The sequence below is a fragment of the Carassius carassius genome, chromosome 21 (genome assembly GCF_963082965.1).
Source record: "Carassius carassius chromosome 21, fCarCar2.1, whole genome shotgun sequence".
NCBI lineage: Eukaryota > Metazoa > Chordata > Actinopteri > Cypriniformes > Cyprinidae > Carassius > Carassius carassius.
In genome coordinates, this window is record NC_081775.1 from 16942968 (window position 1) to 16965050 (window position 22083).

General features: G+C 36.1%; 1 protein-coding gene across 6 annotated transcripts in view; it reads right to left on the minus strand.

The window, feature by feature from the left end:
• The window catches only part of grid2 (glutamate receptor, ionotropic, delta 2), a 443770-nt gene that overhangs the window by 38635 nt on the left and 383052 nt on the right, over positions 1–22083 (minus strand). For all 6 annotated transcript variants that reach the window (XR_009422772.1, XR_009422773.1, XM_059503539.1 and 3 more), the window contains 2 exons: positions 15506–15644; positions 10431–10626 (listed from right to left, as the gene is read on the minus strand). Coding sequence is in view for 4 of the 6 variants with exons in the window: in XM_059503539.1 (XP_059359522.1) it covers positions 10431–10626; positions 15506–15644 (335 nt within the window). In the remaining 2 variants the exon portion in view is untranslated. The remainder of the gene's footprint in view (positions 1–10430; positions 10627–15505; positions 15645–22083) is intronic.

Consider the following 22083-nt stretch of genomic DNA (forward strand, 5'->3'; position numbering starts at 1 on the left):
ACAACAGCATGGCTTCGTCGTAGAAGAGTCCGGGTGCTAACCTGGCCTGCCTGCAGTCCAGATCTTTCACCTATAGAGAACATTTGGCGCATCATTAAACGAAAAATACGTCAAAGACGACCACGAACTCTTCAGCAGCTGGAAATCTATATAAGGCAAGAATGGGACCAAATTCCAACAGCAAAACTCCAGCAACTCATAGCCTCAATGCCCAGACGTCTTCAAACTGTTTTGAAAAGAAAAGGAGATGCTACACCATGGTAAACATGCCTCGTCCCAACTATTTTGAGACCTGTAGCAGAAATCAAAATTGAAATGAGCTCATTTTGTGCATAAAATTGTAAACTTTCTCAGTTTAAACATTTTGCTATGTTATCTATGTTCTATTGTGAATAAAATATTGGCTCATGTGATTTGAAAGTCTTTTAGTTTTCATTTTATTAAAATTTAAAAAACGTCCCAACTTTTCCGGAATTCGGGTTGTAGTTGAACAATAAAAACACTGACAACCAGAATCCACCCAAATTGAAAGAGCTCTAGCATTTAAACATGCAGATGATAACTGCATCATGAATTTATAAGACCTGCCTACTGGTCTGGAAAGAAATGTATATGTATATAGTTATTTAACGTTACAGTCATTTATAGTTATCGCTCAAGATGTGAATGGGCCTTAAGACAAAAAATGGGTCAAATAATACCTCAGATAATTTTTTGCCAATACTCTTCAGTTTTTAATTAAATATGTTTATTTATAATTATAATTTCATTCACATCATCCACCGTACTGGATGGCACATGGTGCACAAAGCATTGCACATCCTCCATGTAATGCATTACAACAAGCTCAGTAATTAATAAATATGGTGGATGAGGTGAGAGAAATGACAGTTACAAATGTATATTTCATAAAAAATAAATAAAAATAATAATAATCATAAAAAATAAAAAAGAGTGCCATAATGCATGTGCAATAATTTCATGCTTATTAGACTGTGCTTTTAGCGTAGGAACATGGCATCAAACATTATTGGAACCGAGCTCTGTAGATTTGCGAAGAAATGTCTCCTGTTCAAGTCATCTGATCTCATAAAAACTGAATTAAACAACTCTAAATCATGAAGTGCAAAAGCATGTTGTGCAGATAATTCAAGTCATAGATGTCAGATTTGGAAAAATGAGATACGACCGGAACTTACAATGACTGAAAAAAGCAATAAGGTGCGTGACATACAAGCATTCACAATATGAGACAGTGGGAAAAGGTTTCACAGTGTCATTTGCGATTCAAGCCATGATATTAGTCATTTTTTTTCATAACCGTTGACACACACAAGACTACTCTTGTTTTCTAGGTAATGACAAATGGCTTGTGTGTATTCATGTGCATCAGAGTCCGGGTGAGTCTCAGGTAGTATTTCTATGAATAGCCGAGGTCATTTTCTAAGATATGTGCTGGCAAGACAGAAATATTTAGGACCACTACACCTTTCCTACCTCTCCGTTCTCAACCTGTGATGTATTATTTTCTTTGCTTTCCAAAAGTCCATTAAGGCCTGGCAGTGGGCCATCTTGTCTCCCGCAGACAAAGATAAAGAGGTGGTGGAAGGGTGCAGGGACAAACAGAATGAGAATGAGTGGGGCATCAGTGGAGTTTACCTCAAAACACACACACACACACTCAACCTCGATTTCTGCAAACAAACTGTATGAAGCTTCTGACACCTAGATAATGCTGCCTCATCCTTTTAATTCATTTACAATTCAATAATTGAACTTTGTCTCCTAAAAAACAAACCAAATAAAATGGCGGGTGGGGGGCCATTCTCCTTCTCACGTCTCTGCAGGAATACAGAAGTGAAATTTAATGATCCAATTTGGGTCATCTTGCTGGCAGACTGGAGGGTTGTTGAGCTGGAGATTAAATTCATCCTTTAGAGGCTGTTTGTCTTTTGCTTTTTCTCACACTGATGTTTCTCCCTGAAAATGAATGCCCTCTGCATTAGTAACATTCCCCTCATTTTCCTCCCTGTGTGGAAGTGCTGTTGTGTGGGTTTCTAACCAGCTTTCCATTTCACTAGTAATATAGCACATTTGTCATTAAGATTCACCGGAGTGACTCATTAAGAGTCTGATTGAGAATGTTTATCTGCGTGAAGGAGAAACATCGCTCAGAGAAATGGCAATGTGAGCTCCAGAATTTGCTTTTAAGTCAGTCAATTCTACTTTGAAAAGGAAATTTCAGCCTTCGCAACAATTCAACCCTGTCATAATCCCCCCCCCCCCCTTTCTTGAGTGTCACACCAGGAATAAGAGAGCTCAGATGTAGCGCTGCCTTCCAAGTCCTCCTGGGAAGTTGCTACTTATGGGTTCGTAATTCGGATTTTATGTGCATACAGGGGATTTTGGATGTAATAAAATGTTGGGCAATGTCTCTCTTGCTAGCTTTCTGACAGAAAGTAGCTTTAGCCAGTACAACATATTGAAGAGGAAAATATGCATAATGATCAAATAGTGATATCCTTCTTGTGTTAGGATATAATGTAGAGCATTACCTTCATTATTACAATTATAATAGCACAAATACTAATCATGATATATATGATATATACTGAAAAGTAAAGAATCTGAGACAGATTTATATATATATATATATATAAAAAAATCTGTCTCAGATTCTTTACTTTTCACGCCCCTGACTGTGTTGGTCAGGCTCAAAAAATCTTTTCCAAGACTATTCTAGTTGTTCATGATTATTCCATTAATATTTTAAAATCAATTTACAGACACTGCCATTTGTATGTCAGACACAAAATATTGTATTTGAGCAATTTAAACTATTATTGCACACTACAAGTCTCCAAAAAGAGGGAGAATTCCTGAATTCTGCAGCACACTGAATGATCTTTCTTCATCAGAGAAATCTACATAAACTACATACATTTCCCTGACTTTTAACATATCAAAAAGCCTTGAAATCTGAAGGCTTATACAGACAGAGACAGATATACATTTGCATTTAGTTCATATGTTTAATCATATAAACAGAACTTTTGAAGACCAAGATAAAAGAACTCTTCATTTCCCGGTATCAATTTCTTTGCATTGCAATTTCAGTGAATTCCTGTGTTCATGTGCACTTAGCCGGCATATACCTGACATGACTTGCATTCAATCTGCAGCATTCTGTCATTGCAATATGGAACATGTAAGGACACGCCAAAACTCAGACAAAAGCTTTTGACTGCATGACATCAGCACTGCATGCCCATGAGGTTCCTCAGCAGAGTCTGTTTTGTTGTCGCTAACAGCATTTAGCAAGTTTCCTCCCAGAACGACAGATGCACAGGGAGTGAAGAGAGACTGAAATATGACGTGAGGAGTAAAAAGTTAAAAGTGTTTTGTAAAAGAGCTTCTCCATGCAGACAGATGTCCTGCCAAGTGGATTCAACACTCTGAGCTTAGCTCCTTTTCCCATGTTGAGACAGATAATGGGGCCTAATTTCTTTTTAGATCAACCTTCAATTTGCTCTTATTTTAATCTGAGTTTCGCTCATCAAATTGCTGTATATGGATACGGGTGCACAGAGAAGTCATATACATATCAGACCCCTTTAATAGAGATTCACAATTAGCGCCACCTCTTTCTCCCCTTTTTTTTCAATCCTCTTATCTTTTCTGAACACTTATCCTCTCTCTTTGGGTTCTTCTGTGTATCTCCCCGGTCCACCCCTTCTATTGAAGCTATAACACAAGCTCATTCTGTCAGATGCCTAGCAACAATGCTCCAATAAATCTATCAGGAGGAAGAAGATAAGTCTCGCCTAATTCCTGTTAAAGCAGCACTTTCATTCTCACCTTCCTCCTCCTCTATTTGTATCTTACCTGTGATGTCCAGTCTCAGTTATCCTCCCTTCCACATTTCCTCCACTATCATCTCTCTCACTTCCTATTTTGGTGTCCAAAGCTCTCTTTTTTTCCTGCACTGTCTTGAGTTTTCCGTGCTGTCTCTGTCAGTGTTGTGAGTGTAGAAGGGTTCAGAGAGTAGTATAAAAGGACTAGTATATAAAGATTATTTATAAGGTGCTTTATTACATCGAAGAAACAAAGAAGATTTTATATGTAAAGCTATACTTGTCAGGGTCAGCAAAATGTATTTTTCTTTAAACAAACTGCTACTTTTATTCAGCGAGGATAAATAAACTAAATGATCAAAAGTGAGAGTATATTTACAATGTTACAAAAGATTAACCTTTTTTTTTAAATGCTGTTCATTTAAATGTATTATTCATACTGAAAGAAAAAAAAAGTTTTAGTATTATATAAAGTTTGCAAAAACAACTGAACTGTTTCATGAGCTGTAAATCAGCATATTAGAATGATTTCTGAAGGATTATGTGACACTGAAGGCTGTTGCAATGTCTGATGAAAATTTATTCACAACATTACTGTTTTACTCCAAGGTATTTTGAAGAATGTGTGTAACCAAACAGTTGAATGACCCCATTGATTTTCACATTATTTTTTGTCCATATGGAAGTCAGTGGGGTCCATCATCTGTTTGGTTACACACATTCTTTAAAAATATTTTCTTTTGTGTTCTACAGAAGAAAGTAACAGATTTAGAACAACTTGATTTTAGCAAAAACTATTGGACAAAAGCGTTTTAAAAAATATTGTTTAGGTCAAATTTAAATATATATATATATATATATATATTTTTTTTTTTTTAAACATATTTAGAGATCTGACACCTGACATGTTACCAACAGCACAGAGCTTCAGTGACCTTTTTACTCACTGTCGATTAATTTGCATCAATTTAATCACTGTCACTTTGAAAGCCCCTTTAACAAATAACCATTAAACATTCTCTTACTGCACAGTACTGTTTTGGAACTAATTTAGAGTTTAATGCAGCTAATAAAACACTCTCAGTTTCTTATTAATATGAGATTAACACAAACACATTCACACTGCCTTTACCCAAAGCTCAAATATCCGCAAATCAACAACAGCAATTTCTTGTGATAAGTGGTGAGCAGGTGCACATGACAAGCAGAGTGACTCTAAACACATTTCTACACAAACACAGCAGCTCTTTTTGATCTTCATTGAAATTTCTCAAACACCCAAAGCAGGTGTTAAAGAGTTTTAATCTTTCCCATAGAGCAGGCCTCCTCATGTGTTCACATTGTCTCAGCTGGTGATGACTCAAATCTCATCATTATGCTTTCTAAACAATCACCGTCCGACTTCCCACATGCACTGCACTGTTTTGTGCTGTTTGGTGTGACAACACGCTAATGAGCAAGCTGAGAATGAAATGATAAATAAGTGTTTGTGTAATGAGAGGAGAGCGGCTTTTTGTATAGTGTTTGCGTGAATCTGGGGAGGTTTTGTGTTAATCTGAGAGAACGAACGAAGGAAAGATCATTAGTTGCCCTCTATAATGAGAATTTCACCCTCAAAAATTCACCCAAATGTGAATACTTTGTCATCACTGACTACATGGATGTAGATTGCCAAAATTCTCCCTCGACGGTTCAACAATATTATCGATGAGGTCGCCAATCTCTCTCATTGGCTGCCAGCGTTAGGTCCCCGATCTGGAAAGACAAAGGCAATGTCTTTGAAATAGACACTTATCACCTGATCTGCCTGCTCTGCCACACCATGAAGATATTTGAGGGTGCAATTGATGCCAGTCTCTGGACGACTGTCTCCATCAGTCCCAATCAGTGTGGATTTAATGCATTTGATGAGATCCACACCATCAGTATGCTGCTGGAGAGGCACCAGGAGAAGAACTGATGAGTAAATGGCCTTCTTGACCTTGAGAAGGCATTCAATTGCTTGCCCCTTGACCTCATCTGGCATTCCCTCCACTCTCACAGCAAAAACCACAGTTGGCATACACCTGGGATCTGTCCTCTGCCTACTCCTGTTTATCCTTTTCATGGACATGGTGTCAGGAACGTGAAGAGAGAGGACTCAAATGCAGAGGATAAGTGCAACAGTTTATTAGGTCTAACAGTAAATCCAAAAATAATCCAACGTGTGTTGACACAGACACACACGAGCCGAAAACTGGTATCCGTACAGTCACCTGCGGACACAGGCTGTGGAGACCACCTCTGGTGCAATGCCCAACGGGACGTGGAAAAAACGAGACAGAGGATCTCTGGCACATGACCAATGAAAGACTCCTCATATAGACGTCCTGAGCACAACGGCGGAAAGGTGAGGACACAGACACACAGCACAGTCACAATGACAACACGAAATCTACTGACAACAAGGAACAGACACAGCAGGAAATATAAGGGAGAATGGGAACAAGCGACAGGTGAGGGCAATCAGCTCGTATCAGTACGTATCGTACCGATGTATCAGCGCTGATTGCCCAGGTCACGAGCTGCAGAAAATTACAGGAAAAGACAACAGGGAAGCCGATGAAGCACCCTGAACAGTGACACACGGCCGTGGTGGATATTCAGGCATCTCAACCATGGACCCTTCTATTCACCGATAATATCTTCCAAGCTGACAAAACCCATTGTGGGCTTGAACATCAAGTGCAAGAATGGAGCGAGTGGCTGGACATGCATGGATTGTGCCTCAGCATCTGAGAACATGGAGTGTTGGCAGTGTTGGCCACCCTAGGCAGATGGGACGATCAGAGTTAGAAGGCAGCCACTGAATAAGGGATCGAAATTCAAATATCTCGGCTCGCTCTTTAAGAGCAACAGCGACTCCCTCTGTAATGCCTGTGCCAACACGGGATGGCTCAAATTGCAACAAGTTATGGGCGTTCTTTGTGATCACCAAATGCCCATAGCACTCAAGGGCAAGATTTACAAAACTGCTGTATGCCCAATCGCATTGTAGGTTTCTGTGCACATGGAGATGAAAATGCTTCACTGGTCCCTTGGGCCTCATCCAACTCGACCGTGTTACGAACGAACATGTCTAAAGGTGCATAGGTGTGTCTCCCATAGTCAACAAGATGCGCAAAGCCTCACTCTGTTCCCATTAGCAATGATACAGTGGTAAAAATGGCCTACCATCTACCGATGGCTGAAGAAGCGTTGGCTCGATCATCAGCGGAGGACACTGTGCACAGTTAAAATTGCCCTGACAATGCTCTGGTCCGAGCCAAGTGCTGAAAGGCATGCAAATAAGCAGATCCTGCACCAATGCAGGACACATGCTAGGAAGAATACTGTTTTTACTGTATATTTAATCAAAGAAATACAGCCTTGATAAACACTAGATGTCTATCAAAAACAATTTTACTGACCTTAAACATTCAATCAGTAGTTTGTTGTAAGTCAACTGAGAAGAGCAACAAGTAAGAGAAGGCATAAAGTTTTTGAATGACACGGTGCATAAATAATGACAGAACTTAGATTTTTTTTTGCATAATCTGTCTTTATTCCATATCCTTCTGAGCTTGAGTCATCTTCACTCTTTTAGCTGCTTCTTGCCCTCAGTTGCTTCCTCCTTTCTCTCTTGGGCGATGGACATGCTGGCCATATAAGCCTTGGATAATGAAGTCTGTGTATGGTGAAATATGATTGAAATCCTTTTAGTGATGGCTTATATCGACTCTCTTGTATGCAGTCAAAGGCACCTCTCTCTCTCCTTCTCCACACCCCTCCAGTTCCCTCTTTCCATCATGTTTTGATGTCAACTAATGGTTTACGTACAAAATTCTCCTCCAGTGGGTCCTGATCTAGACATCTCATGACCTGAAAAATGTCTTCCTAGGATGCAGACCTTGTCATGTCCTTCTGCGAATTCTACAGTTTCCAGACGGAAGTCTTCTTTATACTTCCACGTTTGCTGGAGATAATTTACTTGTCAAATATGAATTTGCTTAAGATCAAATCATTCAAAGAAAAGGATGCCGTATCACTGGAAAATATTCAGAAATGTAATAGTACACACAAAAAAGGAAATTCTCTGGAAATTCTCCAATACTGGACAAATTAAAACAATGCAAAACAAGTACATTTAATGTAATAATAGTACAATATAACAGTATAATATATATATATATATATATATATATATATATATATATATATATATATTACCAAGATGACAGTCATGGCAACTTGATATTCTAAATTTAGCCATTTATTTACTAAAGTTATTAAGGACATAAATTCAATTCAAAGAGGGAAAAAAGCCATACTGTTGCCTTCTTTTGTCAACTTCAGTTCTAGGGACACATCATTTTTTACACTTTATAAGACCTATGAAAATTCATGAAACACATGCATCTTGAGTGAAAGTATTAATGTTTTGCAATGTGTGTGAAAATGTGCCATAAAAATAGACATCTTGTATGCACTGCTCATGAATTATGAAAGCATCTTCCTTAGCAGTGAAATGAAATTCCCAGTCTGCTCCTATTATTGAAAAATGAGACAAACAGGGGCTTTCAACATTAGCACATGACTAGCTCAGGGAATAGATGAATACAATTGAGAATAAACATCGTAAATATTTGCTGGGGAAATCAGAGCAGATGCTTGTCCAGTGTACCAGATACTCCTTTATTATGGATCACACAAGCTGCGACAAGTCCTTCTGTTACACAATGAATTCTGCAGTTATTCTTTGAGTCTTTAAAGGGATAGTTCACCCAAAAATGAAATTCAACATAATGTACAGACTACCATGTTGTTCCAAAACATTTACTTTTTTACCTGTAGATCACTAGAACCTTGTAAGTCTTATACAGAACAATATCCAAGCTGCTCTTTTCTATGTAATGAAAGTGAATGATGAAAATGCTTTTTTTCAAGCAATATTTTCAAGACAATACTTATATTTACAGTATACAAAAGTTATATTGGCTACTTTATGGTAATTTCTTAGCTTGACAGTACCTGTCCTCCATTCACTTTCCCTGTATGCAATATAAAAGCTCAGATATTCTGCTAAATGTCTCTGTCATTGTTCCATGGAAAATTCTAAGAAGAACATTTGCCTATGCTTACAAAGAGTCTGCAAGGCTATTTATGCAATAAATGAGAAAAGAGAATGTCAGTGGCAGAAAGGCTTCTGTTTCCAAGAATCTGCCACTTTTTATTTGTTGTGTAGAGCACACGATTTGCAATTATTTGCCAAAAGTCAGTTCGTGTTTTTATTCTATTTTCTGCATATACTGTAAAAAGTGTGCCAAAAAGTCAACATTGTCTCTACTGGGAATAGAATTCAAGTCAATATTGCATTTAACAACACACATAATTGCACACATAACTGTTTCACCTCTACAGACTTATACAACATTTTAAATGCTGTTGAAGACTTAAAGACACAGTTTACCACAAAAAATATAATGTACTTGCCCTCATGCCATTCTAAACCTGTATGACTGACAATCAATCATTTCAATCCTGCAGACATACATTCATATTCCATCCATTCATAGTCAATTGGAACCAAAACAGTATTTTTACCGAAATTCTTCAAATTATTTTCTTTTGTGTTCCACAGAAAAAAGTCAGTCATACAGATCTCAGACTAAATGAGGGTGAGTAAATAATGATAGAATTGTCATATTTGGGTTGACTATTCCTTTTAAAATGATTTTATGATATCAACTGAAGGATTACCCAAAGTGAACACTTGAAAAATAAGGCCAGTTTAACATTAGCATTTTAAACTTTTTTTATATAGCCTAATTAATATTTAAAGATTATATTTTGGTACACAATTACTTGCAAAAATACAAAAGCAGAAGCAAGCTTTATTAAATCAGTTTAGGTGAAAGCATCAGTTATTAAATGGCTTAAATGTAAATTACATTGTGGTCATAAATACTGACAGAAACTCCAGGAATCAGACACAAGGGGGCGACCTGAAGCCTACATGCCACAGAGAAAAACAGGCAGGCGAGACAGAAGAGGCAAAGGAAGGAGAGGCTAAAGGAGGGTGACGCCTCTGGCAAGACAGAGGTGTCACCTTGTCATACAATATTTAACCAAACACCTGTGAGATGATATCACATTAACAAAACACTCTAGTCAGCCATTTACTCTTTAGTATTCTCACAAGATCTTAAGGCGGCGCAGACCCTCTGCCTTCAGACTTCACTCGCTTACCAGCCTTTTTAATTGTAGCGCTCAAGCTCGTTTAAAATTCCAAATGAAAACACGCTTGGAAGAGAGGAATAAAAAATCGTGGGTTAACAAATAAGGCATTAACCCACACCTAATTAGTATGGGAATTCGGTGGGGGAATTTTCAGAGTTAAATCACTCATAACTCAAGCACCATTAAGCCACATTAGCGCATTTTTGCTTTGATATCTCTATTCAGAGAACATTAGCGCTATCTTCACAAACCGTTGCTTAGTTAAGCACCATAATTAGATAAATGGTGGCGGCATTCATAGCGCCTGGAGCACCCTACCTTCCGGATGCCTTCTTTCGATTCCTCCACGTTGTTTTCGGCTCCTCCTGTCCGGTTGATCATCCTCCACATCTGCGAGTACATCGGGTCCCTCTCGAAAGGGTTCATGCCTTTACTGCGAACCTGGTCGTAGACGGCCGAGTCCAGAACCGTGCCATACGGCAAGTCTGTCTGCTTAGCCAAATCCTGCAGGGACCTGGAGGGGAACATTGAAACATATTACAATCAGAAATTTTGAGAAACAACATTATTGGACAGATGCCTGGGGGCGTAATAATTTAACGATTAAAACCTTATTTGCAAAATCTACAGTGTGGATGCATGAATACATTGTACCAGTGTAAGTGAGTATAAATACATCAAGCAGCTTTGTTGCACAGACGCTCACCCACTTAGGCTATATTATGTCGAATACTGTTTATTCAGCAATTTGTGTTAATATCTTGCATCTAATTAAAAGTTAGTCAACCAAGGGACAGTAATCCCCCACAGTAATATTTATATTAAGCAAATAATTGGAAAACACAATGAAGATGAATGTTTCTCTGTTTCCCCTCATGCCATGATCACAATACTACAGTTCATCAAAGCATTTCATTAAGTATCACTTATTTAAAAAACTGATAATGATACATGTTAGTTCTTTCGTAATGTGTTAATATTCAACATGATATAAATATTCTCTATAGTAGTATTTGAGCATCAAGTCAATGACAGCAGAAAGCTTGGGTTGGTGCCACCGAGATTCCAGGAGATAGTCGGACTTACCTCTAATTTATCAAATATTATTACACCAGACAGCTGTCGTCTTCCTCTAGTACTCAACTCCGCTAGCACCCTTTGAAGGTTTAATGAACTTGCCCACAAATGTTAATCTTTTTTTTTGCTCCCAATTAATCTTGGCACTTAATCCTCACCCCTCCCTAGGAATTGTGGTTATGTGTCGGGTGTCATTTGCATGGAGGATTGCCATAAAAATGACCCGTGAGTACCCTGAAGTACTATAAAACACCACTGAAGGACTACTGAAAAATGCTGATCCGTCCAGTGAAATTGTGCTTTCAATGCTAAGTCCTTTGTCTTATTTTTCTACTCTGTGGGTCACTGCACCTACTGTGCACCTAATATAGAAGCACTAAAAGCAGTTTTCACTCCTGTGCTGACATATTTCTTATTAAAATAGAAGGTTTAAAGTTTTTAAAGAAGCTAACAGGCTTTTGTTATGACACAATCATAAATGATTTGCTGCTTGTTATAGTCAGCCATCTCATAATACACGTCTTTTTAAATTTCTTAATTTTATTAAGAATATCAAATCACAAGACACAGATAATAGGGTTTAGAGAATGGTATATTAAATACTACTAATACTATTACTAATAATATTAATACATGTTTTTAATGAGTAATAATAATAATAATACATTTAAGGTAGTGCTTATAATATAATTGATTTGTAACATAATATACATACTACAGTTTAAAAGTTTGGGGTCAGTAAGAATTAAGTTTTTAAGAAATTCATTATTTTATTCAGCAAGGATGCATTGAACTGATCAAAAATTATTTTAAATGAATGCTTTAATGTTTTATATTCTTTTATACTTGGTTAATCAAATTTTTTATTTTATTTTAAAATTTGACAGTTATTTTTCAGCATTCTAGAGAAAATTTTGAGAAAATCTGTATAGAGCAGTATGAGACTTCAACATTTTGTTTGCATATTTTAAAAGCATCCATCTACGTTTATGAGTACATGAGCATATAGGTGTCCTCACAGTTAAATATAATGCACTAAAAGCCAGAAAATTAGGTCTTCAAACAGGGTCAGGGTTGAACAAGTAGACTGACTGTTGTACTGTAGATTTACCCTAGATTACTATATTTATAGATTCAGTTTGACTGCGGTTAAATTCATCTCAGTAATTTTTAACACTAGTGGAACATTTGTAATGCAGCAGTGTGTTCTTGTTACTGCAAAACTCAGTTAGCCTCAAGAATAGCAATCTAACTGGGTATACGCTTTTTCACACCCTTTATAGGTGACCATCTGGCAGCATTCAAATGCTATGGCCGCTTAGCTGATCTCTTTTCTTTGCCCATGAAAACTGTCATCTATGGCACAGAGTGACTGTGACTAGCCAGACCGCATGCAAACTGGCATAGTTGGCAAACTGAGAGCGCAGAAAAAAAAGAAACAAAAAATAAATTCTTGAGAAGCCTGTAGCCTGGCCTTCCTTCACCTTCACAGATGGATGCATCTCGCAGCCATGTTGAAAACTGACATTAACCAATTATTATTATTATTATTATTTTTTACTTTTAAACCGATTTAACAATATGCATGAATATTCAAGAATATTCGCTTCGTCACAAGGGCACATTGTAATGCATATTTAAACATTAAGGCTGCAGTACAATCTTTAGTACTTTTCTCTGTTAATAAGGCAAATTGGATGGCATTTTGAATTGAATTTTCATGCTGTTTAGGGATAAAAGTGAACATCAGGGATGTTTTTTTTTTTTTTTACTAAGCTTTACTACATCCAAGAAATCAGTGGCACGGTCTCGCAAATTATTCAGAACAATGGCAATCAGCACAAACAACATCCATCTGAAGTGTTTTCCTCACTCATAAGATGATAAATCTTTCCTCTAAACATTTACAGCTGAATCCGAGCCATCACGGTGCCAGCGTGTGCAAAAGTAAAACAAAACTAAAAAAAATTCAGTTTCCACATTAGTGGGCATTGATTTGTGCTTTTGATACTTACCTCAGAATTCAGACGTGCTGAAAAAGTTTCACATAAATGCATTCGATATCAAATAAGTACAAAGCATTCATCTGAATTCCTCAAGGACCAGCCAGATGAAATAAACGAGTGAATGTATGGATTTTGTGTTTACTGGTTAAGAGCTATGTGGGGTAAGTGAGAGTTGTCGATAAGTTGATGTCACCCTGATTTAATTAACACTAGGTTAGGATCAGTAAAGTCGATAAAAAGAGACTGATGAACTAACGCGCCTCCTGTTGGTCCCCTATCTTTCTGGCTTAAAATTCTCACAGCAACAAAAGCATATGATACTAAACAAACTGTACCGACTTTAATCTATTAAGTACTGAATCTCCTCTCAAGACAAAACTATGTAATTGTGAACTCACCCCAACACCCAGTTGGTCTCATAAATCATTCAGCTCATCCTGACTGAATTGTGTATTTTAAATACAACAGACCCCTGGGTGTGGAGTTTAGGCTGTAATTATTTCTGTAATGACCCTGCCATCGTCTACACATTAAAAGATAATACATTTAAATTTATGGAAATCCTAATTAGGTGCATAGAGCTAGAATCAAGCGATCTATGCACAAGCTCATTAATGATAATCTAATGCAAAGAAAAATAAACAAACTGAGATCTTGGAAAAATATAAATCCTAAATACTCTCATTTTCCCTAGTAACGCCCCCTCCCCGAATCGCCTACATGGTTATATGGCGGAGACGAGGATCGTTACAAGCACAATTAACTCTATCACTGCTAGTCATCACGGAATTTGATTAACCACATGTAAGACATTACAAATCACAGAGTACATGTTATTACAAAATACTGTTCACTCTGTGGCTGCTGGCCAATAGTGAGTCTGATAAGTGTAATTACTGCACTTGATTAGTGACATCTCATAGTAGGCTGAGTCAAGGCAGCGACTGGAAAGGATTATGATAGTTTATCTTTTATAGTTCATATAAATATATATATAAAGCAAATGTAAGAATAACTTTGTATATTGTTAGCAATATTTAAAGTGGAACACTTTACTGGACTAAGTCAACTTAGGTTTGCTTGATTATCCATACATTTTTTTGTTTTTCTTTTTTGATGTATTATACAATTATTATACAATTATACAAATACAATTTGATGAATTAGGGGTTTGAGGAATGTTTATTTGTACAACTCTCCATCATTATATTTTATGTTTTGCCCCCACAACAAAATCTACATAGATTTGATCATTAAAGCTTAGACATTATTGCAAAAGAAGTTAATTAAAAAAATTTTCCATATACATTTTTTCAATTTTTGTTACATATGACAGGTTTTACAGGGGTAAAATTAAAATGAGTTAACTGATTGATATAGCTAGTTACAAAAAAAATAAATAAATACTCAACACACTCAAACCACAACCACCACCTCAAACTAATAGGAAGTGACGTAATTTAGTCTTTTCAAATGTTCAAAAGTCATACAATCATATACAGTATATCAACATTCAGAATTTGTTGTTTTTTGATGCTTGACAAGATTTGTCACCAATTATACATCTACCTGTCACATAAAAAAGGTGTTTTTTTTGTTTTTTGTTTATGACATATTCCTGACTTCTGAAAGCTAATAATAGAAGGCCATATTCTTCATAACTGGAAGCCGTTCTGCTTTAAATTGTACCACCACATCACTAATTACATTTATTTTAGAAATACACTTCAAAAACCAACTTTTCAAAATGGAAAAAGCAGCGTTTTCTGTCCATCTCTGCGCTCTCAATCAGGCGGTTAAATGAATCACTGGTGTAGAGACGTCTGACGTCATTCTCACTAGAATGATAGATCTAATTTGTGCCACAGGAAATTAAAACAGAGTTTGCATGCCCCCAGGAGATCTTCTACACACACACACACACACACACACACACACACACACGTTTGTTTTTGTGAAAAGTGGGGACATCCCATAGGCGTAATGGTTTTTATACTTTAGAAACTATATTGAGGTCTCGTGAGTATTTATATACATACAGTCTGTCAGTTGAACTGAAAACACCTTTTGACTATTTTACACACATTTTTGTAGCCTAAGAACAGGACAGACCTTTTTACTGGAGGAATGCTGCTCAAAAGTCAGAAAATCCTATCTTTGTAAGTGAAGCTAAAACTACACAACAACATATTTTTTATCTGAGACGAAGATCGAAAGCTAAAGAAAGTTGTTGTTTTGTTATTGTGCGGATGATTACAGTGTTTGATGCTAGCTGCAAGAGTGACACTTTGAATAAATGTGTGCACTCACTGAATGGAGTTCTCGATGCGGGAGACGGTGAGGAAAGCAGCCAGATTTGCCGTGTAGGAGGAGATGACTATCAGAGCAAAGAGCCACCAAACCCCCATCATCATCCTTGTAGCCAAAGTCGTGTAGGGCACCTCACCACCTGTAGAGAAACAGGAGAAAAGAGCAATCAAACAAACAAAAAAAGGCTGATGATTGTGCTATCTTTGAAATGACATCAGAAGTGTGAGCTTTCAAAATATCTTTTGAATAAAGACCAATCTGGCATCCAAATCTAGTTTAGTTCATCATATGATGGATCAAAAAAAAAATCATTCTGGTGACGGTTTTGCAAAATTTGAAGAATATTTAAAAAAGGCATGTAAATTATGATTCAAAACTTAATTCAAGATATATTCTCTTACTATGTTTGTATATATAATGAGATAATATATAGTTAACATGTTCAAATGTTTACAGTTTTATCCGTCTCTATTACATTCATATCATTATTCTCTGTTGGGCGCCCTCACTGAAAATATATCAGAAATATAACAGAAGAATATATTAGAAATAGACATATAAACATAACATATATTGGATGTTTATAATTTTTACAGTTTTTTTGCATTGTAAACCATTGTCAGCATCTCCTCAGTGAAATAATAATAAAAATACATGTCATGTTCATCCCCAGCCATTTGTATTGTTAAATGCATCGTTATATTTCTGTAAGTAGTTTGAATAAAAGGGCTTCATCTTTAGTAGTGCAGTACTCTGACAGCCTGGAAACAAATGGAGGTATCCAAGTGTGCAAGATCTAAACAACTGAGACTTTAACGATGGAAAAAACTCCATTTGAGTCAGACAAAAAAGGCCATCAATTGTAATGTCAAATCTACATTTCCCAAGTCACCACAGTCTGTTTATTCTGCATTTCAGATCCCTGCTAATTCACCAGCCGGAAAAGACAGCGGCTCCTCTAAAAGTACTGCATACCACAATAATGATTGATCTGCACAATTCAAGGCTCACAGCAACACTGAAAACTGTTAAAAAAATTGTCCCATCCTAGTGGCTTCCCGTATCATTTCAGCCTTGTGTGGTTAGTGTCAAGCATTTCAGCACTCAATAAGGTATCTGACAACTCTATTTCTGCAGGGGGTCCACCGAGAAGAGCTGTCTTATTAAAGAAAGTTTTTAGATGACTCACATACATATGTCCCACAGGCTGTGTATTCTCTGCTCCACACAAACTTTTAGCAATTTTAATTTCAGCAAACAAGTCCAAGAGAGCAAGTTGGCCCACATCAACAATCTAGGGTTATCAGACTTTAAGGTCAGGGAGTGTCCTATTTAAAGGGCACTGCTTCCTTCATCTGTTATGCAAACCTCAGAGATTTTGGACTTCAATTTAAGCAAATGTCAGTGAATCCTCAACAAGCTTCTTTCAGCTGACTCTATACCAGTAAGTCACTAAGAATCAATCACTAATGGAACTAAATCAATCCATTCATCCATCCAATCAATAAATATTACTGGCTCTAAACATTCATGCACAAAATTATTCAACCCCTAAAAGTCACATTTTGTGCAGAATCTTTTACAGTTTATAACCATTAGACACTGCCTATAAGTGCTTAGAAGCTTCTTTCACTTCTCTACAGCAATTGTGGCCAATTCCGCACTTGAAAAACCTCCATGTTTGACCATAGAAATGGTGTCCTTCTGCTCATAACATTTTTTGAACCAGACATACCACTGATCTAAACAAAAAGTTCCTATTTGGTAACTTTTGTTAACCATAGAATGAATGTATGAATTTTATTTATCAGGTCTTTTTTAAGGAACTCAATGACACTGTAAAACAACAAAATTGAGATGATAAATACTTTTTGTGGTTTAGTAGACTGGTATCAGACAGCTAAACGAGTTAAATGTTTATCAGATTTGAGATTTTACATAAAAAGTACATGCATCCTTCAAGCAGGATTGATCTCTTTTCTGAATAATGAACCTTTAGTTCCTAAATAAAATGAGGTTGAAATTTTGACTGATTATCTACATACCTAAGCACATCTGTGAAATGAAAAATAATCATACAAACAAAACCAACATCTGTAAGCTTTTTGGTGAGAACATTTGTTCAAAATTTGAGGCAATCAACTAAAAAAACGTATTTCCATTTTCAACATTACTTCAAAAAGAAGATAATGGTAGAAACTGGATGGGAGTGCAATGAAATATAAATGTTAGTGAAGATAAGAAAGAGATATAGCAGAGGTTTGTAACCTACAGTACTTCTGATATCCTGAAGCAAATATGTTACAGGAGAAAGCATGATAAATGAAGGAACAAAAAATCTCTAACTACAGTTTAGGGAAAAAGTTTAGTGCTCATACTGGTGCAGAAACTCTGGCATGGAGCCTGCTAAAGCAAATGAATGTACAAAATAATGAGTCTGAGACTTTATATAAATTAGACTGAACACAGCTACAGGAGGCTCTCTAAATTTAAAGTTTGGAGTTACCGCTTAGGGAAATATTACTGTAATGATACATAAGAATATAAGGATTTAAATTTATAAAGAGCCCAATCTTACACTTCTATGGATATGTGAGCAATGCAAAATTGTCAAAAATACTGTGCTGTTAAGGATTAATCAGAACATTTTATGCTAAAATAATTATATGAGCTGAAGCCAGCTGGAAAAGTCAACCACAACCAACCCCCCTAAAGATTATGTGCTGGTGTGTAAAGATACAAACCCAAAAATGTGTTTCATATAAAGAAAAACCGCATATTGTATTTTTTGGCCTTATCTAAAACAAGTTGAAAACTGATCCTAAATTACTTTTTCCATTTTATGCAATTGCAAATCTAAACAGTCAATTTCATGCTGGCCCTCTTATTGAATAAATCATTAACCAAAAGAAAGCAATGTGAATATGGCATTATCACTGAGGCTGTAAGTTCACACACAGTGACTATTGAGCCCTGACTTCTGAACTCTCATTATAATCAACAAAGCTGGCCATGTTGCAGAATAAACCTCTATTTACACCATATTGATGATCATAGCATTCTCAGTTTCTCAGGTTAGTGACTTGCAGTGTTTATTAGGTGTTCCCAGCCTGATCTCACAATCAAAACGTACATATTTAGACGTAAATTAAAACTGTCCAATACGTATGTGCCTTTACGTATTTACAGTGTCATTTACGTATTATCTGGACGTAATTACAGGTTCGATACGTATCAAAATTTACGTAAAAACAACCTCAAATACGTACAGATAGAATGTGTTCTCTGACCAGTCAGTTATCCATAGAAATTTGCTCATGAAGCTGCTTTTCAATGCGTATCGGATTAATTTTTTAAAATATTTATGTATATTTTCCCTTTTTATAATTTTTTTTGATACATGTAAGATCCCTATACCTCACCCGAACCTAAACCTACCCATTTTATACAAAATGTTAAAAGAATAAAACATAATAAAACACAATTTTAGTAAAAATATAACATTAAAACGTTATTTTGAGCCACTAACGTTAATCTTACACCTACCCCTAAACCTACCCATAACCATTTCTTAAAACTACATAACGTTACTGTTATAAATAAACAAATAACAGACAAACAAACATAATGTTAATCATTTATTTTTTAAGAAAAAATATCAAAAGAGGTACCAAAAGTAGTTCAAATGATAATGAGTTCCAGTCGCAGTCCTCTCTGGAGGTAATAGTTTTTATAGGGTACAGAGCAGAATTTAATTTATTAATCCGTGAAATTATGAATCTGTCTTCTCTCCGTGACGTGAAGGGTCACTGGTGCAGTAGCAGTACTGCTGATTTCAAATGTCTATCAACTGAAACACGACATGTCGCAATCTGTGACGAATTATGTGAGAACCAATGAGAGTTCGATATTAGTGCCGTAAACCATGCTGTAACGTTCCTGTGGCGCACTGGCGCTATTTTCAAATTCGAATCATAACGAGCGCGGGCTTTGACTGTGACGGACGCTGTTGCTGAGAATGAAGATGAAGATCGATTGATATGGATATGTTCCTTGCAAACATCTGGATTCTAAAGATATGGAGTACAGCAAACAAATAAAATGGATGTGATTTGTAATTTTATGCTGTGCTTTTGTGTATCTATGGTTTGCAGCATGCACAGAAATGTTATTTCCTATTAAGTAGATGAGTAAACTGCTTTCAATAAATTCAATAAAAATATTTATTGATATGACAATCAAATACAACAGATTTAAATAATTAAAGCCACGATTTTAATATTAATACATGGGAATTCATATAAATTCACACTTTACGTTCGATTATTTACGTTTTTTTTAGCTGCTAAAACGTAAGTATTTGTACGTTTTACTGCTATAAATACGTCTAAGTTGTACGTTTTTATGTGCATGAAAACGTAAGTAAATGTACGTGTGGTAGAACCACATTTAACGTAAAAATACACACATATTCTCAGTAAGTAAATGTACGTGTGGTAGAACCACATTTAACGTAAAAATACACAAGTATTCTCATGAGATCACGTTGGTGTTCCACCATCTACATAATAAGCATGCAGTATCATATTACAACTATAAAATAATTCCAAATTATATTTCATTTGGATTGTAAAGCTTCTTTTTTTATGATGTCAGGTGACATTTCTTCAACATTCTTTTTGTGTGCCACTGCAAACAGCGGCTTAAAACATGAAAGTTAAATAATTTGTGAATCAGATTCTAATTTTGGACTAGCTATAATCACTGATTATAATCTATAAATTATACAGTGTTTATAATGATAATGATAATTAAATTAACAAAAACATTAAATTAGATTGGCCACTGTGTCAATGTACACAATGCAGATATGGGAAAAACTGATCCAAATGAAGTCCAGTAGTCAGTTTTTTTGTTTGTAACAACTAACTTTTGTTGTAAAAAGTATACAACTAACTTTTACAAATTACTTAAAAAATTATACCCCCATTAATGATGCTTGTACCAGAGTAAACTTTTCAATAAATTTCGTATAAGTTTATATAATAAGTTGTATAATAGGTTTGTGAGGGAACAGCAAGGGGTTTGTAAGTTGATGAAAAGCTGACTGATTAAATCATAAAGAGGATAAATAAATACATTAATAAATGAAGATGAAATATTTAATTTGTCTGCCTGCATGTCTTATGAACACTAACCTAAATTGGGACCCTCAACATTCACAATTGATGCTGAATTATTGAAATATTTACTTAAAACCTCAGGGGATATATTTTTAACTAAATATTTTAGGTTAAAGGGGTTCAGCTGACTAAAAAAAGTTTAGGAATCCCTGCCATAGGCCATGTTGATGAAAAATGTTCAGTCCTGCACTGGTAATGATCTGCGGTGAAATGTGACCGGCAGAAGGCAGAACATTAATAGGAGGCAGGGCTGCGAGAGATCAGGCTACTGTTATCAGATATGATTGGCAATGAGTATAGAATCATGGCATGTAGGTGCTTTAGCCCAGGCTGATTGCACGCCATTCTCTGTGGCTGCAGGATGTTGATCTTTAGAAAATGAGCAGGACGGTAATGTAGCTTTTATCTACACATCCAGCAACTGGGGTTCAAAGCTGCCCTGCCACGCACATCAAATCAGCATGCCCCATTTCCAGCAGGTTTCTCACTGCTTGCTTTTGATTCAGCAGCAGACCAGGGGCACACTCCTCTCAACCCCTCGCTGTGAGCTAGCACCTACTGAGAGACAGACAGAGACAACGCATGCATGAGGGAGACAAAAAGCTAGTACAGAAGGAATGTGTCTCCTGGAAGATTCTAAGATGTTCGTGCATGAAAGAAAAAAAAAACTTTTTTTATATTTAAGTAATAACTACATACAATTTGTTATTCAACGGAAATTGCATGCAAATGTCATATGTTCAAGGTATTGTAGATGTTTAATTAAAGTGACAAGTAACTTTGTTGTGTGCTTGGACTCTGTTTCCCAGTGGCAGGATCTAAGCAACCAGGACACTCCGATTGAAGTGGATTCCCAAGTGGCACAAGTCGCCATGAAACAGTCAAGATCCCTTCAAGGCTGTTAGACGCCTTGTAAATATAGCTGAGGATGAGTGCGTACACATCTTGTCAACATACTCTACTAGAGAGGTTGAAGAAGGCCATGAATGTCACAGGGTTTTTTTCCAAACGATTTGACTGATGGGATCCAAGCACTTGCATGCTGAATTTTACTTCTTAACACTGAACAAATCCTAGTATTAAGACGTATGATCATAATAATAATACAGACATTAATCATTTGATGAATTAATATATAATCAAAACATAATTAATATTATTACATGTTAAGAAAATGCTCCCGGAAGTGCTGATATTGTTAAATTAAAACCAAAATTATTCAAAAATTGCTTTCAGTAATTGAAAGTAAACCGAAATAAAGTATAACTATTAAGTGAAAAAAATAAAGTGGAAATAAAAAAGGTAAAAATTGCCTTGGAAAGTACTAAAAAATAAATTAACTATATACAGAAATATAAAAAATAAAAATAAAAATGAGCAATTAAAATTATTAAA